At 39.8% G+C, this 19,913-nt stretch overlaps 1 protein-coding gene across 1 annotated transcript in view; it reads left to right on the top strand.

Annotated features, from left to right (window-relative positions):
* CNTNAP4 (contactin associated protein family member 4) overlaps positions 1–19,913 on the top strand; it is a 292,066-nt gene that overhangs the window by 34,204 nt on the left and 237,949 nt on the right. The window contains exon 2 of the mRNA XM_077816377.1: positions 6,787–6,897. Within this exon, the coding sequence (XP_077672503.1) occupies positions 6,787–6,897 (111 nt within the window). The remainder of the gene's footprint in view (positions 1–6,786; positions 6,898–19,913) is intronic.

A 19,913-nucleotide genomic window follows, 5' to 3' on the forward strand; every position in this document is an offset into this window, starting at 1 on the left:
GGGGGCAAGTTTGAGAACTGTTTGAAAATTTGTGACTTGATTTTTCAGTCTGTGCACTTACTACTGCAGTTAAGTCAATGATAGCTGCATATGCTTAGCACCTATGATAATCAATCAGCTGGGGCCTTGAACTTCATGTTGATGACTGCTCTGACTCTTTTGGTTCTTCTCTGACTTCCTTGTTCACCTTTATTGCCCTGCATTAACACCCCTGTCCACTACAATTGTCATTCCCTAAACCTTGTTTTTACCAACAAGATGTATTCATAGATTAAAGCAGTCCTAGAATTTTACTTGACTCTTTATTCTCTTTCCCCTTATATCTGTGTTCTTACTTGCAAGGTCTAAACTTAGGATTTACCTCACCTCTCATTTAGACTCCTGTAAATCAAGAGTAGCGCCAGTAAAGTAAAGTAATATGGTTATAAAACTGATCAGTTTATAGCTTAGCTGAAAATATATTCCCTAGGTACATCATTCTTTATTAGCATCAGTCTGGAAGTGGCTGGCAAGAAGGCCTAATCTTACATAGACTTTTGTTTCACCACCGGAGTAAGGGAAAAAAGAGGCTGGTGCAGGAGACAATAGCCAATGTGGAGGAGTATTCTTGTAAGACATTACAAAGTAGCTTTTTCACCAGATCCTACAGAAGTAATGAATAGTAGCCATGGAACCTACATTGAAACTAAACAACTTTTTCATGCATGTAATAAGTATTTCAGTTCTAAAACTAGCAAATGAAAATGATCTGTATGCAGTATCTTTTATTAAATGCAATAAACAAGTCAATACAGACCACCTGACCATTATCAACTCTTGCAAGCTGTGTTTTGGATTTAATTCAGGAGTTCTTACTAAATTTTGTGTTAAAATGAATAGTAACCCCGGAACCTCAATATTTGCTGGGTTTGATATAGAGAACAAGCTATAGAGAACAAGGCAGTGTCAGGTCTCTTTCCTAGAAAAATTCCCCACAGCTGCTGTGCAATAAATGTATGATTACCCATAGATGTATTTAGAGTAATTGGCTCATTTCTCTGCAGTCAATACATTGTACGAGACAAATCATTTTTGTCTTACAGTATTGTATTTTTGAATAATAGCTTATGTATATTCAGCTATCTCTGTGTGTCTAATTATATATATATATATAGAGAGAGAGAGAGAATAAATATAATACAATGCACAATATATAGGTGTATATACTTAATGAGCACGGATGGGAATGTCATATAGAGCATTGTGCATGTAGCGGATTGTGCAGATATCAAAGTAAAGTTCTTATTAGATCTCTTAAATAGAATAAAATAGCACTGCTGAATATTCTCAGTGATTTCTACAGATGAAGGGCACCTAATGGATAATGTAATCAGCAAACGCAGACATTTAACTGGCAGCTGATTCACCTGTCCGAAGCTAGTGTGTTTTTTCTGCAGGTAACCCAGTTCTGACCCTTGGCTCCAATTCCTGACCTCTGACTTTGGCTCTGACCCTTGGCTCTGGCATCTGGCTTCTGACTCTAGTTCTGACCCTGGGCTCTATTCCAGGCTATTGATTCCTGCTCTGACTATTGGGCATGGCTCCTGCTCCAACCACTAGGCACCACTGTCTATGTCCCCATCATGTAACAGTTTAAGCAGCCCCAACAAAAACAAAAAGCTGATATGGCAAGTATGGATCCTACAAAGGCCAATATCTCTGCTGAAGATAGTGGATGTCCTGCAGACCTTGCAGGCCCAGGTTGGTACCCTGCAGACACAGAATGTGGTTCTGCAAGCTCAAGGCATGCCACCTTCAGCTCCAAACCCTGCTCCCCACGAGCCCAAGTACCCATTTATTGACAAGTTAAGTAGTGATTGTGACAAATTTTGTGGATTCCTATTAGTGTTGGCTCCTATTTCTGTTATGCCCAGGGTCATATCCCACTGACCAAGCCAGGGTGGGATTGATTATTATCCTGCTTATTGAGGAGGCTCTGGCTTGGGAGTCTCCACTCCAGGACAAATCCAGTCCACCTCTGAGACAATTTGAGGATGTTGTTAGACTATGGCTTCAATGATCCACTTCAGGTGTTGTGGCAGGGACACTGGCCAGTTGCTAAATATGCAGTGGAGTTCTGACACTTGGTAATAGACACCGAGTGGAACAAAGCTGCCCAGTGTTATCATTGCTGACTCAACCTAAATGACAATAACTGGCATGGGTGGAATGCCCGTTCAGCCTGGATGTTTTAATTGACCTATGCATCAAGATCGACAACTACCTGACCAAAGGCTTCCATTTAAAAAATGGTACTCCCAGCTCCTGCCAGCTCTAGTCTCCAAATTACCTGTCCCTTCCTCATTGCTTGAACCCATGAAAGTTGACCACGTCTGCCCTGCTTCTCCAATATGAAGAAGAATTAATATTGGGCATCTGGCCAATGCCAATACTGCAGGGAACTAGAGGCTGAATTAGCGCCCTTCCCCCTCTGCCTGAGGGCACTCCAACACTTATCTACTAATATCCAGGTAATGACGGATCAGTATCCAACACATCTCCAACTCCCTCTCTAGCTCTGGCATTCTGTGACACCCGACATGAGTATAGAGGTGCTAGTGGTCTTGAGTGCCTCAGGCAATTTCATGCATTTGGAGTTCATCTGGGCACACAATACCCCCACCCAGCAGAAGGACTCTCTTGAGTTAGTGAAGTCCATAGATGGGTCATTCAGGAGCAGTCACCCACCATTCAGCTCCCCTAGGAGGTAACAACTCTTCCAGGGCAACAAGAAGTCCTCTAGCTTGTGCTAATTCATACACCGTATTCACAAGTTGTCCTTGGCATCCCTTGGCTCATGCATCTGCTGGTAGTCAGGCACAGTATGCTTTGACTCTTCATCTTGCTGATAATCCTGTTTCTGGAGAGCTGACCTGGAACCCACAACCCTTGGCAGCTTACTTGGTCTTCCAGAGAATTCAGAGATGTGAAGAGAGGATCCAAAGGCAACCTGGCAACTCTCATGACCTCCTCAATGGCTCCAGGAATTCCTGTTTAAATATCAACACTATGCTGATGTGTTTACCCTGTCACCTCATCACAGCTATGATTGCCTAATTCACCTTCAGCAGCGAGCAGAGGTTCCCTTCATTTACATTTTCTCCCTCTCTAAAACCTGAACCGGCTCTGGAGCTACCTTGAGGGAATTACACTGCACACGCGATATAATTTTTTTTTAGGGGGGAAAAATCTTATTTTTTTTTCAGGAAAAACTATTTGCTGAATTTGACCTGAATTTGCAAATAGTTTCAGTTGCACCAAAACTGCATTTACTATTTGATTAAAAATTTTGATCAAGAAATGTACATGACAGTGAAAACAATTTTTTAGCCCTCATACGTGTGTGTGTGTGTGTGTGTGTACGTATATATAAAAATATTAGGGCTGTTGATTAATCACAGTTAACTTATGTGATTAACTCAAAAAAAGTAATTGTGATAAAAAAATTAGTCACCATTAATCACACTGTTACACAATAGAATGCTAATTGAAATGTATTAAATATTTTGGATGTTTTTCTTATTTTCAAATATATTGATTTCTATTACAACCGAGAAGACAAAATGTACAGTGCTCACTTTATATTATTTTATTACAAATATTTGCACTGTAAAAAAGATCAACAAAAGAAATAGTATTTTTTTGATTCACCTCATACAAGTACTGTAGTGCAATCTCTTTATCATGAAAGTGTAACTTACAAATGTATATATTTTTGTTACATACCTGCTCTCAAAAATAAAACAATGTAAAACTTTAGACCCTACAAGTCCACTCAGTCCTACTACTTGTTCAGCCAATCACTAAGACAAACAAGTTTGTTTACATCTACAGGAGATACTGCTGACTGCTTCTTATTCACCAGAAAGTGAGAACAGGCATTCACATGGCTCTTTTGTAGCCGGTATTGCAAGATATTTACATATAAACGTTGGTATGCCCCTTCATGCTTTGGCCACCATTCCAGAAGACATGCTTCCATGCTGATGATGCTTGATAAAAAAATGTGTTGATTAAATTTGTGACTGAACTCCTTGGGGAAGAATTGTTTGTCTCCTGTTCTGTTTTATCCACGTTCTGCCATATATTTCATGTTATAGCAGTCTTGGATGATGACCCAGCACATGTTCATTTTAAGAACACTTTCACAGCAGATTCGACAAAACACAAAGTAGGTACTGATGTGAGATTTCTAAAAATAGCTACAGCACTTGATCCAAGGCTTAAGAATCTGAAGTGCTGTCGCAAATCTGAGAGGGTCAGGATGTGGAGCATGCTTTCAGAAGTCTTAAAAGAGCAACAGCCCGATGCTTAAACTACAGAACGCAAACCACCAAAATAGAAAATCAGCCTTCTGCTGGTGGCATATGACTCAGATGATGAAAATGAACATGCATCTGTCTGCTCTGCTTTGGATCGTTATCGAACATAACACATCATCAAGGGGGGAGGGATAGCTCAGTGGTTTGAGCATTGGCCTGCTAAACCCAGGGTTGTGAGTTCAATCCTTGAGGGGGCCATTTAGGGCTCTGGGGCAAAAATTGGGGAATGGTCCTCTTTGAGCAGGGGGTTGGACTAGATGATCTCCTGAGGTTCCTTCCAACCCTGATACTCTATGAATCAGCATGGATGCATGTCCTCTGGAATGGTGGTTGAAGAATGAAGGGACATATGAATCTTTAGCACATCTGGCACATAAATATCTTGCAACGCTGGCTACAACAGTGCCATACAAACACCTGTTCTCACTTCATGTAACATTGTAAACAAGAAGCGGGCAGCATTATCTCCTGCAAATGTAAACAAACTTGGTTGTCTGAGTGATTGGCTGAAGTAGGACTGAATGGACTTGTAGGCACTAAAGTTTCACATTGTTTTATTTTTGAATGCAGTTATTTTTTGTTCATAATTCTACATTTCTAAATTCAACTTTCATGATAGAGATTGTACTACAGTACTTGTAGTAGGTGAATTGAAAAATACTATTTCTTTTGTTTTTACAGTGCAAATACTTGTAATCAAAAATAAATATAAAGTGAGCACTGTACACTTTGTATTCTCTGTTGTAATTGAAATCAATATATTTGAACATGTAGAAAATATCAAAAATATTTTTAAAAATGGTATTCTATTGTATTGTTGTTTAACAATGTGATTATTTTTTAATTGCTTGACAGCCCTAGTATATATAGATGTTTAATTTTGCATGTCATATTATTGTGGGTGTCTATCCCATACAGAAAAACAATACAAATTAATGACTAAGTCCAATCCTGCTTTCAAAATTCTCATTCAATTCAATGAAAGCTTGGCACAAGTAAGGACTTCAGTATCAAGCAGGTTGTAGCCCCATGTGTGCTGTAACTAGATGTTTCTATGCGACACTTTGTATTTTCTCAGTATTTACTTGTATTGTTACTGATTTTGGCTACAGACATGCAGTATGCTAACTGTGTCTAGTGAAGATTATGGGAGTTGAGTGAATTCATCTCCTTGGCAAATATGGTCAGCACCTCTTAAGAGAATGTCTTAAAAATTACTCTTTGTTTTTTCATCATCTTCTAAATTTAAACAAACTCAGGACTGTACATTTGGTACAAAAGAACCACTACTAATTGGCAATACAAACAATTATTCCTTAGAAATAGATAATTTTTTCTTTAGTCCTTCATACATAGTATTTTTTTTAAGTGAGAGAGCTATCTTAGACTCATCCATCTTCCTCTAGTTTTAATGCCAGTTGGATGAACACATCTCTTGATGGGAGTGGGAATTACCAGTGATCCTCCTTTTCCTGTTTGCATCTAGAAGATGCTCATGATCCCAGTAAGGGTTTCAGATATACAGGCTACATCTTAAAGAGTGATAGTTTACGTAATTTCTCCTCTTTTTCTAACCAACAAATACCAGCAAAGCATAGTCAGGAAAAGGCTTACTTACACTTTTTGTGCGTTTTAAGTCAGTCCTCCTTCAGCTAAAACTAGAACAGGTATTGATTCTCAATTTATATTTTGCAATACAAATGGAGAATGAACACATGTCCTGTGTAGTAATTGAGCTGGAGAGGGATTTAACATCCAAAATATTGATTAGAATCTGCTTACTTATGCACCATTGATTTTGAACTGCAGTTAATCTCCTTATCTGAAACACTGTGGTTTCTTTCTATATGAAGTTGAGACTCGCATTCTAATAATTGTCTAACCGTGATTTCATGTTGCTTCTACATCAAACACACACGCACTTGGCAAGCTCAAGGTATCATCCTTTCTGGTATCCATCTTAATGTAGCACTTTTTTTTTTTTTTGGACATTGTAATTGGATGTAATGTGATTTTATTCAACACCTAGAGAAATATAGAGCGGGTGCTCAGGTCAAAGCTTCATGCTCCTCAAGCTAAAGCAGGACTGGCAGGTGTCACTACCTATCCCTGTAAATAGTAGCTAGTGAACTGTGAGCCATTTATCAAGTCTGTCTTCGAAGTTAGGTTAGAACTTGGGAAATATAAGAAGTCAGAGAATCTAGGAAATTATACCATGGTAATCTGATGAAATATAGGTGAGATAAAAAGTGCCAGCTCAGTACTAATCTGGTACATATAATAGACCCTGAGACAAACATTCTGGAACATGCTTCCTCAAACAAAAGGCCAATTCAGATATTTTTTCCCGTGTTGGTTCTTGGTTATAATTTTCAGTAAGCAGTGTTCAGTGCATTAACCTGAACGTGATGTTTTTTCCTGACAGATAATTGTGATGATCAGCTGGTGTCTGCCTTGCCTCAGTCTTCATTCAGCAGTTCATCAGAGCTGTCTAGCAGTCATAGTCCTGGATTTGCAAGGCTTAATCGAAGAGATGGTGAGTCTATTTTCTGTTGATTTCTGCTTTATTTCCTCATTTTTTCTAAAGCATTTGATTACATAGAAAAAGTAAATGAGGGTCAGTGAGTATTTTCAACTTTATCTTGTATAGAATGTTGAAATGATAAAGAGTGAGCATATATTTCTTTAAAAAATGTGTTTAAGGTTTTAGGAAATATAGGATTTTTATCACTACGATTTAGACCACTGTGTCATATACAAGTATTGAGGAGAGGTGTGGACATAACTGCATACAGACTACTGGAGGAGTTTTGGTAATTTCATTTAATACTAATAGTAGATGAAGCTAAATTGATTCAGAAAATCTATTTGGTTAAGCATCCAAATGTTTGGATACTTGAATTCATGAAATTGGACTGGAAATTTCCCAAGAAAAGGCTTTTTCATTAGTTTTCTAGTATCTTTGTTTCTATCATTAACTTCAAGGATTACGCTCGATAAGAACATTTCCAACACGTCTGTTTTCAGTATATATATAATATATTTGCACTTCCTTATATCTGCCAGGAATGAAAACAGACGTGTTGGAAACGTTCTTATGGAGTGTAATCCTTGAAGTTAATGATAGAAACAGAGATATATATCTATATATCTATATATATCTATATATACGCACCAATATGGGGGCAAGTGGATATCCATTGGTAATATATGTTACCTGGTTGGGAATATGAGTAATTGCAAGAGGTCATTGAAAAATGGATAAAACTATCATGAAAAGATTTATGAAAATGTTTTGTTTTGTGGAAATTCAAAATTTTGATGAAAATTCAAATTTTAATGTCTTTGACCATCTAATAATGACACCATATGCATTCACCTAACCTACATTGGAAGCTAATGACAAACTGCAACTACTGATATTTAGAGCCTTTTTTTTAAGTGAAGGACAGCAGACAGTTGCAGTTTAGGTGAGCATGCAATTGTGCCTCTATATTTGCATGCAAAATACTAGGAATTATGCAAGCAAATGTAGGTGTGCAAATATGTACTGAAATCTTGCCTCTTGTAATGACAGTGTGTCCTTTATATCTACCCAATTTCCATACCTAATTCTTATATATGTTTTCCATATCAGATTGGTCAAATTCTGGAATTAAAGCATACAAATGGACTTTACGGTACATCTTATTGTTTGTTTAAAATGCAGTTAAAATTAGAAATTTTTTTAGAAACAACTTTGCTGAATTATTGCTGGAAGCTTTATTTAATTTAGAACTTGTAACAGAGGATCCAGAAAATATTTTCTTTAACTGCTATTTAACTAACTACAGTATAATTTTAAATGATCTATTGTGTCATGAAAAGGAAATTGTCTGAGAGAAGAGAAATTTTTGTAATTACTGTAAACATATTTTCTGTTGCTAATGACAAAAATCTATTAAAATACTTTGTGTGAAGGACAACTATTCTGAAGCTTTTTGACAATATCTGTGACATGATATGAATTCTTTGTCTAGAAAGAAAAATGAGTTAGACATTCATTCAAGGACAAATCACTGTTGACATTGTGTTGTACTAATTGCATATTAGTAATGACTAATTACACTCAAAAGCCAAAATAAAAAATAAACATAAGTATTTAGGGTATTGAAGAGAGAAAACCAAACTTTGAAATACCACGAAATTGCAGTAATCAACCTCATTAGGCATGTATCCAGGAACTCAGTCATTCTTGTCAATAATGCACTCAAAGCAATTTTTCTTTTTTCCTGTGTGCCAAGGTGGTTCTTGATCTTACCATCAAAGTGCTACTGATGAGGAAGAACAAAAACCTTCAAAAAAGATTTTAACTAGCAATAAACTGGAATGATGCAATGTGGAGTTATTGGTAAACAAAAGCCGTTGGCAGAAGTAGCTAAAAATATTTCTTTTTATAATTACTTTGTAGGGACCAAACTCTTAGTTAAGCTAAAAATATAAGTGAACAACAGCATTTTTTATTGTCTCTAAACAAGATTGCCTCAAGTTTAAAACTAGACTGTGACTTGGACTACACTCATGTGCAAGTCTAAAGATAGAGTAAGAGTCCACCTTACACTCCTCTGTGATCTACCTGAACCTTGGGAGCAGGTGCATAAGAGTAAGCAAGGCTACTCACCTGCTTACTCTCTTCCTGGAGCAGATGGGCAAGCAATAGGCAGAGTAGCTGAGCCAGTTTGGGGTAGGAGGTAGGAATTTTCTGCTGCTCTGTGGCTGTACTAAATTACTACCCCTGGCAGCAAAGAATAAGCAGTGAAGAAACTGTGGCCCAGATGTGTGCCTCTCTGAGGCCACGTCTACACTACCCGCCGGATCGGCAGGTCGTGATCATCTATCGAGGATCGATTTATCACGTCTAGTGTAGATGTGATAAATCGATCCCCGATCGTTCTGCTGTCGACTCCGGAACTCCATCACGTGAGAGGCGGAAGCGGAGTCAACGGGAGAGCGGTGGTGGCCATTGATCCCATTGAGGACATGAAGTAAGTGATTCTAAGTCGATCTAAGAGACGTCGACTTCAGCTACACTATTCTTGTAGCTGAAGTTGTGTATCTGAGATCGATTCATCCCCCACCCCCAGTGTAGACCAGGCCTGAGTCTCCATGCATTCCAGGGCTACACCTGGGCGGTACCTAAAATCACAATCTAGCCCTTAGTAATACGGCATTATTTCAGACACTGAAAAAAGCTCTGGTTATTAAGAGGTACTCAAATGCATTCAACTCACCCTATCTATTTAATAAGAATTTACATATATTGATAAGTATGTAAGATAAGTGGTAATAATACTTGATACTTCCAGAGAGCTTTCTATCCTTGGATCTCCATGGTACATTGGAACTCATGTTGCACTCTGAAACGATTTATAGTGAAGTAGAATGAAAGTCCCAAATTGCTTCATTACAACATTGTGTAAATTGTAAATTTGATTAGTGTGAACCTCTGCTTAGAATAAAGTTGTTAAAATAAAATGACTTCATTATAAGAGGGATCGACTGTGTTCTGAAGTGTTCCTAAGGATGCTTACCTTAGGACCTTACTTTGCATTGCTTTGTGAGAAGATGGCAGGATTGTCTCAATAAGGTGCACTCCCAAGAGTGTTAATTCATTTAGCTATATCTCTTAAACTATGAAATCTATCAGCATCATAGTAGAATGCATTATTACTTTTAAAATTGCCTTTGCCTTCCTCCTCCCTAATGTGCTCAGGCATTAGTAATGATCATAGCTTTACCTCTGGCATCTTTCTATTACACATATATCCAAAGCAGTGGGTTGTCTAATTAGAAGATTGCTAGCTCTCTGCCTACTTGTTCTTTACCTCTGGGGGTCACAGTACCCAGCACGATACAGATCTGAATGTCTCATTCATCCATTATGCTCAGACATTTTGTTGATATAGTAGTTCATGACCAGACAACTTGTTTAGCCACCTTTACATAGCATGATCCAACTCCCCCTGGAGATGGAGGGGAAAAAAATCTTAAAATGCCCTCTAGCCTTCTATAAATTAGCTTTAATCTATGTTTCCTTTTTGAGTGCTGTAAGGATTCAGTATTAAGGCTGGGCCACTAGTGAATATTTTTTCCCACTAACAGGTTCACAATTTCTAGATCAGGATTTGACTTTTTTTTAACTTCTGTGTGTACTTTTCAATGAACATTTCTGTAACAATATTTTGTAGGTGACCATATAAGGAAGATAATTTAATCAGGAAATATAAGTATATATTCATGAATGTGTGTGTTTGCAGACAAATGAGTTTATTCACACAGGAAATGTTTGCCAAGCCAATGTTTGGAGTTAGGAGTGAGGGGGCTGGGAGTCAGAGAGACTAGGAGAATGAGAAAGCCATTGATTTTTAAAAGGCAGCAACTCTGAATGGACAACATTTAGGGGAGATTAGATGGGATAGAAGAGTGGAAACTGAAGCACCTGAAAAGTCTCTTTAACTGGGGGCATTTTGTACATGTTCCAGCCTGAGAACATGCAGGAAGTGTTTGCAGTTTGGCTAAGTATTGAGGCAGGAATCAATGCTTGGGGACAATCATCTGTGATACAGCAGGGCCAGGGAGCAGTGGGGGAGTGGTCATATTGAGTGCCAGGAAGTGGGCTCAACCAGAGGTTCTGGAGGAGCTGGAAGAGGGGCTGCAACCTGGCGCACTGCAGATAGATATGGGCCAGGGTCTCCCTCACACTGCAAAAATGGCAGGCGGCGGTAAGAGAGGTGAACTGCTCCAGGTACACGCCAGTGCTCATGGCTCCATGAAGGAGCCACCAGCTAATGTCCCTGGTGGGCCTGGAACCAAGATGGAATACAGACTGGCCCACTGGGGTCCCTCACCCTCTACAGCTGGTAGAAGGTATCAGGGCAGGACATGAGGTTGGGGAAATGAAGAGTATGGAGCACGAGCGTGTAAAGATGGTCCTATGGTGCGGTTTGGAAGTGAACCAGCTGCAAAGCATGCAGCCGGCTCGGGGTACGAAGGGGTGGGGGCCGAGAGGGCTCACAGGGCAGGGGCCTGATGAAGAGATCCGGATGGCCTGGGGTGAGGGCGGGCGGGGGATACCCTCTTGCAGGACCCACTTGAGGAAAGACTGAGAATAAGGCTTCCTCCACCTCCCGAAGTATGTGCCGAGCGTGGAGAGCCCCATGCGCCAGCCAAGCGCATAGGGATCCACCCAGACTCCCCAGTTGTAGTCCAGGAGGTCTCTGATCCTGGGGTGGGAGAGTAGTCGAGGGGAGATATATAAGCCCTTGGCTAATTAAGGCGTGGTTCCCTGTAGTCTAGGGAAGGTTACTACAGGTTAATTGGAGCAGCTGTAGTCAATTAAGGCCCTGTCAGGAACCTAATAAAAAAAACCCCTGCTTCAGGCAGACAGTGTGTGCAAGCAAGGAGAGAGGACTGGAGTTTGGAGGTGTGTTGCTGAGAACTGAAAGACCAGAGAAAGGGAGACCCTGCCCCAAGCATCCAGGACTGAGGGTATCCTTATGCAAGGGGGAAGAAACGCACATGGCTTGATAGGGGTTGGGACTCAGAGTGAGGAGCAAACCCAGACCTCTTCCCTGCTTCCCTACTCTACCACCTTCCCAGGCCACTAGCTGGGCCCTTGGCACCCCAGGGGCAAGGGGTGGTGTCCTAGCCCCCCCACCAAGGAAAAACGTGGGATCCACCATACCAACATTGGCCATTTTGCCACATGTTGTATGGCATAGTCTCTATGCCACACAGGAACAGTTATTCACAGGGATGCTGTTGCTATATGGGTGCCTGCCGGTGTGAACTAAAAAAGGCTGCTGACTGGGAGTCTTGCTACCATCAGGAAGAACTGTGGGGCCAGCAAGTAGTAACACAAGTTTGAGACTAAAGGGTCCAGGGTAATATCCACAGCTGCAAGGTGGTGGTGGAGGGGTTTATCTATGTAGCTGCTTTTATGCCTCTTGTCACTGGTGTATCTGAATATCTATATTTGAGGTTCTTGTTTCTGCAACATGTATTCAGCAGGTGGAGTAAGCCAAAGGTGTGGATCGCTGCTGGGCACACATTGGACAAGAGGGAGAAGGTGCTTGTAGACCAGGAACAGCTCCTGCAGGGGGAGAGAAGATGCTGCTGTAACAGCAGCAAATCAAGAGGAACTACAAAAGACTAATGCCAAACTCTAGGCATCTAGAAAAAAAATGGTAGCAGCTGACAGAGAAGCAAGAGAGCCCAACTGTAGCCAGCATGCTTGGTATCAAACTCATATCAACACTTATTTGACTAATACCATGGAGATTGGGGCTGCTCTCCATGATGCTCTTCTTGTTTTCTATATGCTACAGTCTACATGCTGCTTTTGATAAGCAGGTTACCTTGATGATGGTTGGGCCAAAAGAGGTAGATACTGCTATTTCCCTTGTTTGTCCTTGGATTCTCCTTCTGGTCATGGGCTATTGAAGTGGGTATTGTTACCTTTCCTGATGGTAATAGACACCAACTGGAACAAGGCCACCCAGCATTATTATTTGTGGCTCAACCTAAAGAAAAATATTACAGATGAACTGGCATGGGTGTAATGCCAGCCGGCATGGGTGCCTTAGTCAACCAATGCATCAAGATCGATGATCGCCTGACAAAATGCAGCCAAGAAAAAAGATCGTTCTCCTGGTTCTGCCAGCCCTGCCAACTCTAGACTATGGCATCAAATTACACAGATTGCACAGTGATGTTTGAATATCAAAACTAGCAATGACAAGTTTACAAAGAACTCATAGGCCAAAATATATTACTAAAACCCATTCACCAAACAATTAAAAAGCGCAAACAAAAATGTAAAAACAAATGTGATCACTTTTCAGACAATAAGCAGTTAGAAGAAAAGTCCAAATCCAGCAAATTTGTTTGTAATAAATAGTGACAAAAGACAAATAATTACACTGGTTTTATAAACAAATAGGTTGACAGTCCTCAGAAGATAATTAAAATGGGCTTACTTTTTCAATTTTATTAGCATGCAAATAAAATTCATTAAGACTGATCTCTTGCATTGATACAAGCTGTAAGAAAATGAAGGTAGAATGAAAATGATGCAATCTGATGGAAATCTTGGTGCTTTTATAAATTAACAGCAAATCTAAGTTGATCCAGCTAACAGCAAAGCTTGTACCTCTGTGACTTACCTGACCTGAATAGGTGAAATAAAGACAAAGAGGTGATATAAATCATTAATGTTTGAATTGGGTTGAATAAATGAATGCTACAATGACTAATACAAAATAGAGGCTCAGGATGATGCATATTAATGCATTGAGAGAGACATTCCTGTCACCTTTTATTTTCAAGACAGGAAATGCTACCCCTGCATTACTGGACTGATTAGTTCTTCAAATTAGAATAATCATCAATGATTTTTCAAGAGACTAACCTCAAACAGGCTTTAGTTTCATAATATAGCTTCAGTGTCTATATGCCAAATATTTTAAGTATGCTTAGGATGACATGAAAGCAACTACTAGAGACCTGATATGCAATCTTGACTCAGTTGAAGTCAATGGGAGTTTTGCAAATGTGCAAATAATGGAAAAAATCATTCACAAATGTGAATTGAAACTTAATTTAAGGTCCTCTTATTTGCACCCTTTTTATATGCTTTTCATAATTATTTCTGGAAACAAAGTTTTGTTCCTACAACTGTTCCTGAAACATAATTTTCAACTCCACAGCCAAAATCCATTGAGTAACCTAAAATGTGTTTCAGCTGGAACGGATTAGTTTAGAATTTTATTTGTGAGGTTAGTAAAGGAGGATACATGACAGTGCTGAGGAGAGTCAGGGCTATATAGAGAGCTAGTTTATTACCTGCTTGTGCCAACTTCATAGCCGTTGTAAAGGGCAAGACTCCTCCAACCTGCAAATTCGGTGAAAGGCAGATGATGAGTTTAAGGTGGGCACTTCAGCTCACTGTAGGAATTGAGTGGAGGAGGTTCCTTATGAACAGGGACCAGGGAGATTGCCTCAAAGGTAGCAGCATCGGCCTGTTACAGCAGCTGGTAGGATTCATTTATTCATCCACATTTCTACATCTTTCTAGTGGAGCTTGTTACCTTGGAAATCCTTTGGGGCTGTTTCTCCACCTACAGACTGAGAAGAAGAGAGCTGGGAGCACATGGGGTCTGTAGGAGGGTTTCTATCAGTAAAGGTAGATTACTCAAATGTCCATAAAAATGAACACAAAAGGACCATAATAAGATCAGATCAAAATACATTTTCAAATATGAATGAAATTTGTTTATGCTATTACTTAATCTGTACTCTAACATAGTACAATGAAATGCAGTTTTGACCCACTCCTGCTGCCTTTATCTCTACATATTGCTATTTACCCTTTTTCAGACATTTTAAAGCTAAGAATACACTTTTTTCCCTCAGTAAAGTCTGTGTCACTGTACAATACTTTAATTAGTTATCAGAAATCTTCAGAAGGTTCTGATAAGAATCTGATTGCAAGAAGGAGTTTTCTGTCATTAAAGAGTTCAGGGAGAAGCCCCTTTTATTTGTACATAGTATCTGAGGGGAGGCGTATTTACACATTTTGAGAGGGGAAAGGCAAGAGCTTGTAATTCATGAACTGTTTTGGGCCTGCAAGCTGTGTCCTTTCATCTGGGCTCAGAAAAGAATCTTGTTGACATTTTGAAAAGATTTTACCTATCTCACGTGATGGTGTGTTTACAGTTGTAACTGGGGATAAATATTTGTATTTTAATAATAAGAAATCTAAGGAGATTCTCAAATGATAAACTTTGGTTAGAGAGAATTACTACTGAAAGTGTGATTGTCAAGGTTCCTCCCCCACTCTGAACTCTAGGGTACAGATCTGGGGACCTGCATGAAAACCTCCTAAGCTTACTTTCACCAGCTTAGCTTAAAACTTCCCCAAGGTACAAATTAATTTTATCCTTTGTCCCTGGATTGCCAATGCCACCACCAAACTAACTGGGTTTACTGGGAAACGTAGTTTGGACACGTCTTTCCCCCCAAAATCCTCCCAACCCTTGCACCCCACTTCCTGGGGAAGGTTTGGTAAAAATCCTCACCAATTTGCATAGGTGACCACAGACCCAAACCCTTGGATCTGAGAACAATGAAAAAGCATTCAGTTTTCTTACAAGAAGACTATTAATAGAAGTAAAGAAATCACCTCTGTAAAATCAGGATGGTAGATACCTTACAGGGTAATTAGATTCAAAACATAGAGAATCCCTCTAGGCAAAACCTTAAGTTACAAAAAAGACACACAGACAGGAGTAGTCATTCTATTCAGCACAACTATTTTCTCAGCCATTTGAAGAAATCATAATCTAACACATACCTAGCTAGATTACTTACTAAAGTTCTAAGACTCCATTCCTGTTCTATCCCCGGCAAAAGCAGCATACCGACAGCCACAGACCCTTTGTTTCTCTCCCTCCTCCCAGCTTTTGAAAGTATCTTGTCTCCTCATTGGTCATTTTGGTCAGGTGCCAGCGAGGTTACCTTTAGCTTTTTAACCCTTTACAGGTGAGAGGATTTTTCCTCTGGCCAGGAGGGATTTTAAAGGGGTTTCTCCTTCCCTTTATATTTATGACAGTGATTAAACCATTAAAGCACACCATTTTAATGAAAATTCTACAATCAAACCACAAACCAAAACAGTCATATCCTGAACCCTCTAATTGACGGCCTGGAAACAAACAGGTAAATTTTAACATACCATTGAAATCAATGGGAGTTAAGTGTTAGGCAGTTTCGAAAATCTCACTCAAGGGTATGTCTATCTGAACAGCACTGCAGCTGTATAGGTACAGCTGCACTGCTGCAGCTCATCTGTTGGCATAAAAAAACCCACCTCCATGCGTGGCATAAGCTATGTCAGTGGGAGAAGCTCTTCTGCTGACAGCACTGTGCACGCGCACGCTTATGTTGGCATAACTTATGTCATTCAGGGGAGTGGTATATTCACATCCCTGATCAACATAATTTTGCCGACATAGGCTGTAGTGTTGACGTAACCTGAGTGACTATCTGCATCTTTAGGCACCTAAACATCTTTGTAAATCTGTCCCTAAATCACGGCTCAAAAATGGGATTTAAGCAATTAAGTAATGTGGGCATTTTTGAATATTTTACCCTCCATAAAAGTAGTAGGCTCGCTGTGTCCCAGTCAACCACCGTTTGAAGTATGAATAATGTAAATTGAATGTTTACATCCTCTTGAAATGGACTGTGTCCTGTCCTGGTGCTATATGACAGATTAGAAATAAAACACTCTACAATTCCCTTGTGTACCAGCCACCATTATTAATTTATATAGTGTACATATAATTACACAGAATTAAATTTTATAAATTGCTGCATATACATCACACTTCATTAGATTTCTTAAATTACTTTCCAGGGGGAAAACTCCTAGTTGTAACCTAGTTCAGGTCGACTGATAATGAGTTGGGGGGGTGTTGAAATGTGACTTCCAGCTAGTGCAAGCCACATCACTCAGCAGTTTGGGACACATTTAATTGGTCTCTAGACAATTTAAAGAACAAAAGTCTCTGTCCACCACTCAAATGTCATTTCTGAGAGAGAGAGGGAAACAAAAAAGCCCTGAAATCATTAATTTATGTTTAGGACAAACAGTTCTCAGTTAAGAATCCAGTTTCAGATTTAGATTCTTTGCAAGGTGTTATGGATGGGGTGAGGGAGGAAGAGAGCAATTAGTATTAGATTATGAAGAATACCAAAGAAGAAACAGAAATGTGGAGCAAAATAAGATGAAAGGGATAGAAAAGGAAGCATAAGGGGACAAAGTATGATTTTAAAAAATATTTTATACAAAGTATTTATTGTAACATATAACTATTATAAAATTTACAATTGCATGCTGTGACACTTTAAGACAGGAACCCCCAGCTGCATTTCCCTTCAGAACTGCCGTGAACAGTGGGATTTGCAGTAAAGCCATCCTTGATTCTTTAGGAACACTAGTACTTCAGAGTTGGCTAAGAAGGGAGTTTAATTGACTTCCAGACAGATTGTAGTGAATGCAGTAAGTGGAAAGTGTAGGGTAGAGAAAGTGGATGATTGGTGGTGTTATACAGAGCAACAGAAGGAAGTGCACTTAAGGCCTTGTGTCCATCAGTGGTTCTCAACCAAGGGTATGCACACCCTTGGGGTTATGCAGAGATCTTCCAGTGAGTACATGAACTCATCTAGACATTTGCCTAGTTTTATAACAGGCTACATAAAAAGCACTAGTGAAATGAGTACAAACTAAAATTTCATACGTACGACTTGATTATACTGCTCTATGTACTATACACTGAAATCTAAATACAGTATTTATATTCCAGTTGTTTTATTTCATAATTATGAAATTGGTAAAATGATAAAGCAAGCAATTTTTCAGTAATAGTGCACTGTGACACTTTACTTTTATGTCTTATTTTGTAAGCAAGTCAATTTTAAGTTAGGTGAAACTTGTGGGTACGCAAGACAAATCAGACTCCTGAAAGAGGTACAGTAGTCTGGAAAGGGTGAGAGCCACTGGTATACATTGTAGATTAGCCCCATTTACAGCTATCAGTGACTAGCCACTGGTGCAGTTTCACTGTTATAAACTTCTAGTGTAGAAAACAAAGCTGCTGTTTGCGTGAATTAGAGCTCACTTTTGATTGGAACCAGGGTAAACTGCCCCAATGTGAATTGCAGTTTATAGTAGTTTACCTTGTCTACAACGTAGCTTGCACTCGTGCAGCTACTATAGTGGCTGGTCCTGATGGCTGAAATTAAGGCAAATCTTCAGTGTAGACAAGGTCTAAGTAGAACTAGTAATATCAAAAGTATTGGGAGGTGAGCAAGTGAAATGTCAGTTAAGATTTTTCAGAGACAAATAGATTGACATGTTGGTGGGTGGTGAGGTCTTGAAGAGAAGTAGAACTAATCTGAGTGGCATCAGTGGCATTTTTCAGCAAAACACTTTAAACACGTGCATAACTTTAAACACAACGTAGTCCCATTGACTAGATTGAGATCTATATCCGATATTCAAGCATATGTGCGCACGCACACACAATTGGAGTCCAAAGTGTTGCTTATTGCAAGAACAGAAAGTGACAACATTGGAATTAGTGGCTAGGATACAATCCAGAACCTGTTGAGGTCAATGAAAAGGATTCCCATTTACTTCAACAGGCTTTGGTTTGGCACCTTAAAGAACAACTCTCTTGTGCTAGTTGATTTTTAAAGACTACAAATGATATTGAAAACTGGAAAAAAAAAAAAAAAAGTGAAATAAGACCGTTGTAAACTTTTTTATTAGAGCAGAATCTCATTAATTTCAGTCATGGCAGGGAGACCCATTGCAAATGTCTAAATTTTGCAAATGAGCACTTAAGTGAGTCAATACAATAATACAAGAAAAGTACATTATCAAATATACAAAAAGGTACTTTGTTCAATTATTTTCAGTTATATAATTCAGTTTTAATTATTTATTTAATTATTTGTTTAAACATTCTCTGGTATATTTTGTATAATTAAGGAAGTCTTAGTAATAGACCAACTCACAACAGCTTTTGTCTGGTCAGATGTACTGACTGGACACTAGAAGTCCAGTTACCAGGGGTGAAGGCATATTGGCAGCCTGTCGCCCAGCTCTGAAGTGGGCGCCCACTTTGAGAAGCACAGTTTATAGGGCTGTGGCAGAGTGCAGGGTCCCATGGTGAGCAGGGTAAGCAGTTCCCAGTTCCCAGTGGGCATGGAACATTCCCAGGGCGGGAAGAAACATGAGCAGCCCCACCAATCAGCACTTCTCCTGGCCATGCTCTCAGGCACCTGTGGGGTGTGGATGGCTGAAGCAGGTGGGGAAGAGGGCTGCCGTGCAAGCAATGCAGAGGGAGGCGGAGCGTGCCGTGCAGGAGGGCTGTGTCCTAGCTTGGCAGTGGGCTGCCTGGCTGCTCCTATGTGGCCGCAGCGCACTTCTGACTTGCACCCTAAGGTGGCCTGCTGGAGCTGGGGTTTGCAAGTCACTGGGGCTGCTCACACTGGAGTTGAGGTAGGAGATCAGCAAGCGATGGTGGGAGTGGGGAGAGGCGGAGCAGGGGTCTGGTTTTCAGATATTAGAAAGCTGGCCACCCTAGTGGGGAGAGGGACATGGTTTTGTCCCCTCCTCCCCTCCCCCCCTTTTTTAAAAAAGATTATAAAGTGTGAAGATCGTCAAGGGCAGATTAGCAGATCTCTATTGATAATTCAGATTTGTGATAATTGCCATTTCAAAAACTAATGCATTCTGGCTCAATTCAGCATGGGGGTTATGCTGTGTCCTGCTGATGTAAAACTGGTCTCCTAATAGAGAAAACTGTGATGGCATGCAGTGCTTGCAGACTCTTGCTGTGGTGAGGGGTGTTGCAGCTGGCCAGCACAATCTCAAAAGTGAGCAATGCTGAATGGAGATGGGAAATACTAAATTGGCATTTTGATGCACATCCTTGGGCAGTC

This window comes from Eretmochelys imbricata, chromosome 5 (genome assembly GCF_965152235.1).
Source record: "Eretmochelys imbricata isolate rEreImb1 chromosome 5, rEreImb1.hap1, whole genome shotgun sequence".
In the NCBI taxonomy this organism is placed as follows: Eukaryota; Metazoa; Chordata; order Testudines; family Cheloniidae; genus Eretmochelys; species Eretmochelys imbricata.